We start from the raw sequence: 4,936 nt of genomic DNA, 5'->3' as shown, positions 1-4,936 counted from the left end.
GGCCAAAACATACTCCAGAGACGAAAGTCTCTAACCTTCGGCGGCACCTTCGGCGGCCGAAGTCCCCAAACAGAGCCGAACATGCAAAACTCACGGGGGCAAGTTGTGGCAACCTAAGCTACCATGCAGGAGGTTCGGCGGCCGAATGAACTTTCGGCTGCCGAACCTGAGTTCATCCAGAACTCAGTTTCCATGGCAAACCCTCTCCTTCTTCCCTTCAACACTTTCTAACATGCATCCTTCACGTAGTCAACACACATATACCCAAGTATATGTTCACAGGGGTCCAAAACTAGCTTATAACCCCAAACAACAAAACAAACATAACACATAATCATGTATACATGCATAACTCATCAAAACTATTCTTAAGAACCTAAACATGCCTCTCCTTTTCACCTACCCCATAAAACCTTCAGAAAACATATAAAACCATAGCCAACACATCACTTACCTCCTGTAACAAGAAGTTAAACACTCTGACCAAGGGAAAACGGATCACCTCTTCTCACACTCTCAAACCCACTTTTTGCTAACCTCTCAAAACTTGGTAAATGAGCAAACTCCTGCATGAGCTGCTCAAAACACTGGCAGATGAGTCATAGAAGACGTGGCTAATTCATGGCAAGAATCTGAGGCCAACATCTGTCAAAAGCCATGACTCAGCTTGGCTGGCCAACTCATCGTCGGCTGCCCAATCACAGGCAAGACCAAGCAACATTCGGAGGCCGAACTTCCCTTCGGAAGCCAAACACTTTCGGCGGCCGAACTTCCTTTCGGCGGCCGAACTTGGCTCAACTGCCTTAGGTCATTTCAACTCAAAACTCACTTCCCTTAACCTTCAAACAGTGAAACACATCATAATACCTAGTAAAACATAAATCCTACCCTTTTGAGAATTCCGACACCCCGGATTCCACCAGACAACAGGAATGCCGGTGCCGGATTCTAGCCGGGTATTACAATTACCTTCGGCGGCCGAACCTGCATTTTGCCTCCTTGGTCTTTTCTCTTCACAACTCATTCCCTTTCTTTTCAAAACCATAAAACACTTAAAACCATGTTAGAAAACCTTTAGAAAACCTTGTAGAAAACGTCAGTTTAACCCCTCAAAATGAATCCGACATCCGAGATTCCACCGGACGGTAGGAATTCCGATGCCTGAACGAGCCGGGTATTACAATCTACCCTCCTTATAAAAACATTCGTCCCCGAATGTTGCCACAACAAACAAAACAAGCAAACAAGCAAACGAAACTAAACGTCGCTCTCGAACTGCCCAAGCTTCTACTGCGCACTCTGATCCTTGCCCTTCTTTCTTCCTCTGTACGACACTGGCGTCGTCTTTACCTCGCAACAGGCTTCAGCTGCGCTACTCTGATCCTTCTCTTTTTCCTCCTTCTCTGCTCTTCCTCTTCGTTGCTTTCTTCTGCCTCTATACTCTCCTAGCCTCACGGATTCATCCTTCTTTTCTCACATCACACTAGACCATTCATCCTTGACTCTCTAGCACTCCACTACTCCTACGCTCTCTTCATCACTCTCCCAACTCTGCGGATGCCATCTTGTGACGAAAGATAGAAATGGTTCTGGTACTGCGTACCACTTTGATACCAACTCTACCTCCCTGCCTGATGGGAAACCTGACACTAGCCTACAAACACGTCTAACCACTCTCCCACTACGAGATTCAGGCTGGTTCCCAGACCTGCCTGCTAACCGTTGAAACCTGAACAAGAACTCACTCTAACAACCCCTCCTAAACACCCTACGAGCCTGACAGCTGACAGCGAACTTCTAGGCATTCTACTCGGTCCCCTCTGACACCTATCTCGGATCCATCCTGAACGCCGCTCCCGACTACCTTGCGCTGCAGACGCAGGTAACCCCAGCATCAGAAAGAGAAAACCAAACCATCCCCCGAATGACATTCAGACACTCAAGTCTCGAATCGTCAAGTCGAGTGGCTGGCCTCTACTCTCAAAGACACTGGACTGAACCTTTGCCAGAGATGAATCCTACCCGGGGCTAACTAATCCAAAGAGGACACGCTAAGCCGAGAAGCTAGAAACGCAACCGCTCAAAGCTCCTAGAGCAACTAACGAAGAGAACACACGAGAGCTCACAACACAACAGAACAGGAACAAGTGAGCATACCTGGCATCACTCGGTCCGCTGTGTCTGCTCCTCCTCCTTGGTGACTGGCTTGACCTACATTCCTGGTAGCTAACCGCTGGGCTTGTACCACCCTGGGCGAAGTAGGACAGTCACGCGCAAAGTGCCCTTCTTGTCCACATTTGAAACATGCCGTTGTCCGTGCAAGACACACTCCCTTATGCGGCCTGCCATAGCTCACACATTTTACTCTCCCTCTACCAGAACTTGAACCAACACCATACCCCAGACTAGCCTTTTTCCTATTCCCGAACTCTCGCTTCTTTGACCCCTTCAGGCCTCTACCCCTCTTTTGCTCTCTTTTCGCAGCTGTGCTCAGAATGGAGGGCTCAACTTCTCCTGAGCTTGAGATCTTGGACTCCTTCGTCTGCGCATCATCTTCCGAGTTGCCCATCCTTTGCACACCTACATCCCTCCTTTGCACATCCATCCTCTCTTCACGCATGCTCAGGCACACAAGCACACATCAGCTTCACATCATGTGAACAAAACACAAAACACATGAAAAGCAGCCTAACATAGGGTCCATGTAGCAAACACATGAACTCTAAAACACATAGATATCATGGATGATCCTGTCACCAAAAGCCCTCACTCTCGCATCACATGCCATGACCAACTGGGCCAAAGGCCATACCTGGTCTCGCAACTCATCTTAGATCATAACATAGCATATCGAGGACTAAGGGATCAGTCAACATCCATCATACCAACAGAAATGCACATGCATTAAACATGGCATTACACATCATCAAGACATGACTCCTCAGCCTATCCTAGTGGACATGATCGTTCTCTCGATCTTTCTTATTGTGCTTGCCCTCCTAAAGACAAAAACCTCTTTCCGATGTGAGATACTTCTCATCCCTGAGCATCTTTGCTCATGACACCGTACGCAACACCGTACTCAAGAGGCCCTATGCTCTGATACCATCTGTAACAGCCCGGAAATCGATACCCCTCTGTAACGGCTCCAAACTGCTCGGCGCTAGGATCCAGATCGGCTTAAGGCCGCCTAGACCCGTAGCAAGCCTGCTACTGAACCTGCTCAATCCCATTCATGAGCCAACTAAACACTAGCTTTGAAAACCTTTTCTGTACAACTACCAGGCTTAACCTTAAAATCACAGCCTTCAAGGCCGACACCAGTGATCTACTACCACACTCAACCTCTATGCACTATGTCTGAAAACATAGAACCCACTCTCTCAGGGTCAGCATATCACAGGTTAGTCTTGATGTCTGTTTTGGGTCAAGGGATTTACCCTTTCTTCCCTGATCACTGGAGTTTTAGAAACACATCATATGTTAAGCCTAGCTTGCCACATTTCTCATCAAGAAACGGAAAACAGGACACATGCATACACTAGGGATTCAGCACACACTGGGCAACGCACAATTCTAGACATTATCTCATTATACTCTATCTCGTTACCACAAGCTCTTTCCATGCATAACCTGTATACACATCATGTCCATACATCATGTCCACAACTATACTATACACACACACATACCAAATAAACATTTAGAACATCCCATCCTTGATCTTTCATCTAGCTATGCTAGTACAGCCAAACACGGCAACTCATGCTCACTCTGCTTTTCTCCTAGCTCACTCTGCTGAACTCTGGCCCTGCAAAACTGGGGTTAAGGGAATGGGGTGAGCTACAAGAGCCCAGTGAGTAGAACCCATAAAACAGTTCATTCATTATATGCTTTCATGGCATGTGGCACAGCACAAACATTTCACATCTCGGATTAGACATGATCCCAGAACTCCCTCTGTCGGTGCCCGGTCCCTACGGACTCCCAGGTCACTACATGGACTAGAGCCCGGCCCCTAACTACGGAGATCCCAAAGGTCTTATCTAGACATAACAGGTAGCGGGCTACTGAGATCGCCTTGGTCCATCCCATCAACAATAAGAATGCAATGCAACATATTCGTGATCTCTAATGCAATACAACCTAGTATCACATGGCATCCATGATGCGTGTCTCATGCTCATACTGTCATGCTCTGTACTCATTAACTTGAAAACATGCATAGTTAGGTCTACTCACCTGAAGCCAAGCTGTGACTACCTCTGGGCCAACTCTCACACGGGAGCTAAACACCTCGCCTCAGGTCCGAGCCTACACAGGTGGACTCACATGAGGTGCCAAACAATGCTAACATAACTCTAAAACAACTCTTAACCAACTCCCCAAAAACCCCCTAAAAGATCCTAGAACCATCATGCAAAGCATGCAAAAGAAGGCTGGGCAGGACACGTTCGGCGGCAGGTTCGGCGGTCGAATGTCCTTTCCAGAGACGAAACTCGCCTACTTTCGGCGGCCGAATCTCCTCTTTCGGCGGCCGAAGCCTTCGGGGGCAAGGTTCGGGGGCTAAAACACACTCTAGAGACGAAAGTCTCTAACCTTCGGCGGCACCTTCGGCGGCTGAACCTCCCCTCCAGAGACGAAAGTCCAATCCTTCGGGGGCAGGTTTAGGCAGCCGAAACCACCTCCTCAACACCTTCGGCGGCCGAACCTTCCTTCGGCGGCTGAAGCTGGGTTCTCCAGTTAGGCAGAACCTAGCTCACCTCATGCACAACTTCCCCCAAACCTCACTCAACATGCATCCCAACACACATAGCAAGCCTATACTCAAATATATGCACAAAGGGGTCCAAAACTACCTAAAAACCCCAACAAACAACACCCATAACACATAATCATACTCATGCATAAAAACCCTCAAAAACCTCCTTTTACA

At 48.0% G+C, this 4,936-nt stretch overlaps 1 protein-coding gene across 1 annotated transcript; it reads right to left on the bottom strand.

The window, feature by feature from the left end:
* Positions 1 to 1,506: 1,506 nt before the first annotated feature.
* LOC122723287 lies at positions 1,507 to 2,620 on the bottom strand. The gene is made up of 2 exons (XM_043955072.1): positions 2,158 to 2,620; positions 1,507 to 1,712 (listed from the first exon to the last, which is right to left on the bottom strand). The coding sequence occupies exons 1-2, from the start codon at positions 2,618 to 2,620 to the stop codon at positions 1,507 to 1,509; spliced, it is 669 nt and encodes a 222-aa protein (XP_043811007.1).
* Positions 2,621 to 4,936: the final 2,316 nt, after the last annotated feature.

Source organism: Manihot esculenta, chromosome 3 (genome assembly GCF_001659605.2).
Source record: "Manihot esculenta cultivar AM560-2 chromosome 3, M.esculenta_v8, whole genome shotgun sequence".
Lineage (NCBI taxonomy): Eukaryota > Viridiplantae > Streptophyta > Magnoliopsida > Malpighiales > Euphorbiaceae > Manihot > Manihot esculenta.
The sequence above is the reverse complement of the archived record's forward strand: the minus strand, read 5'-3'. Positions and strand labels throughout refer to the sequence as shown.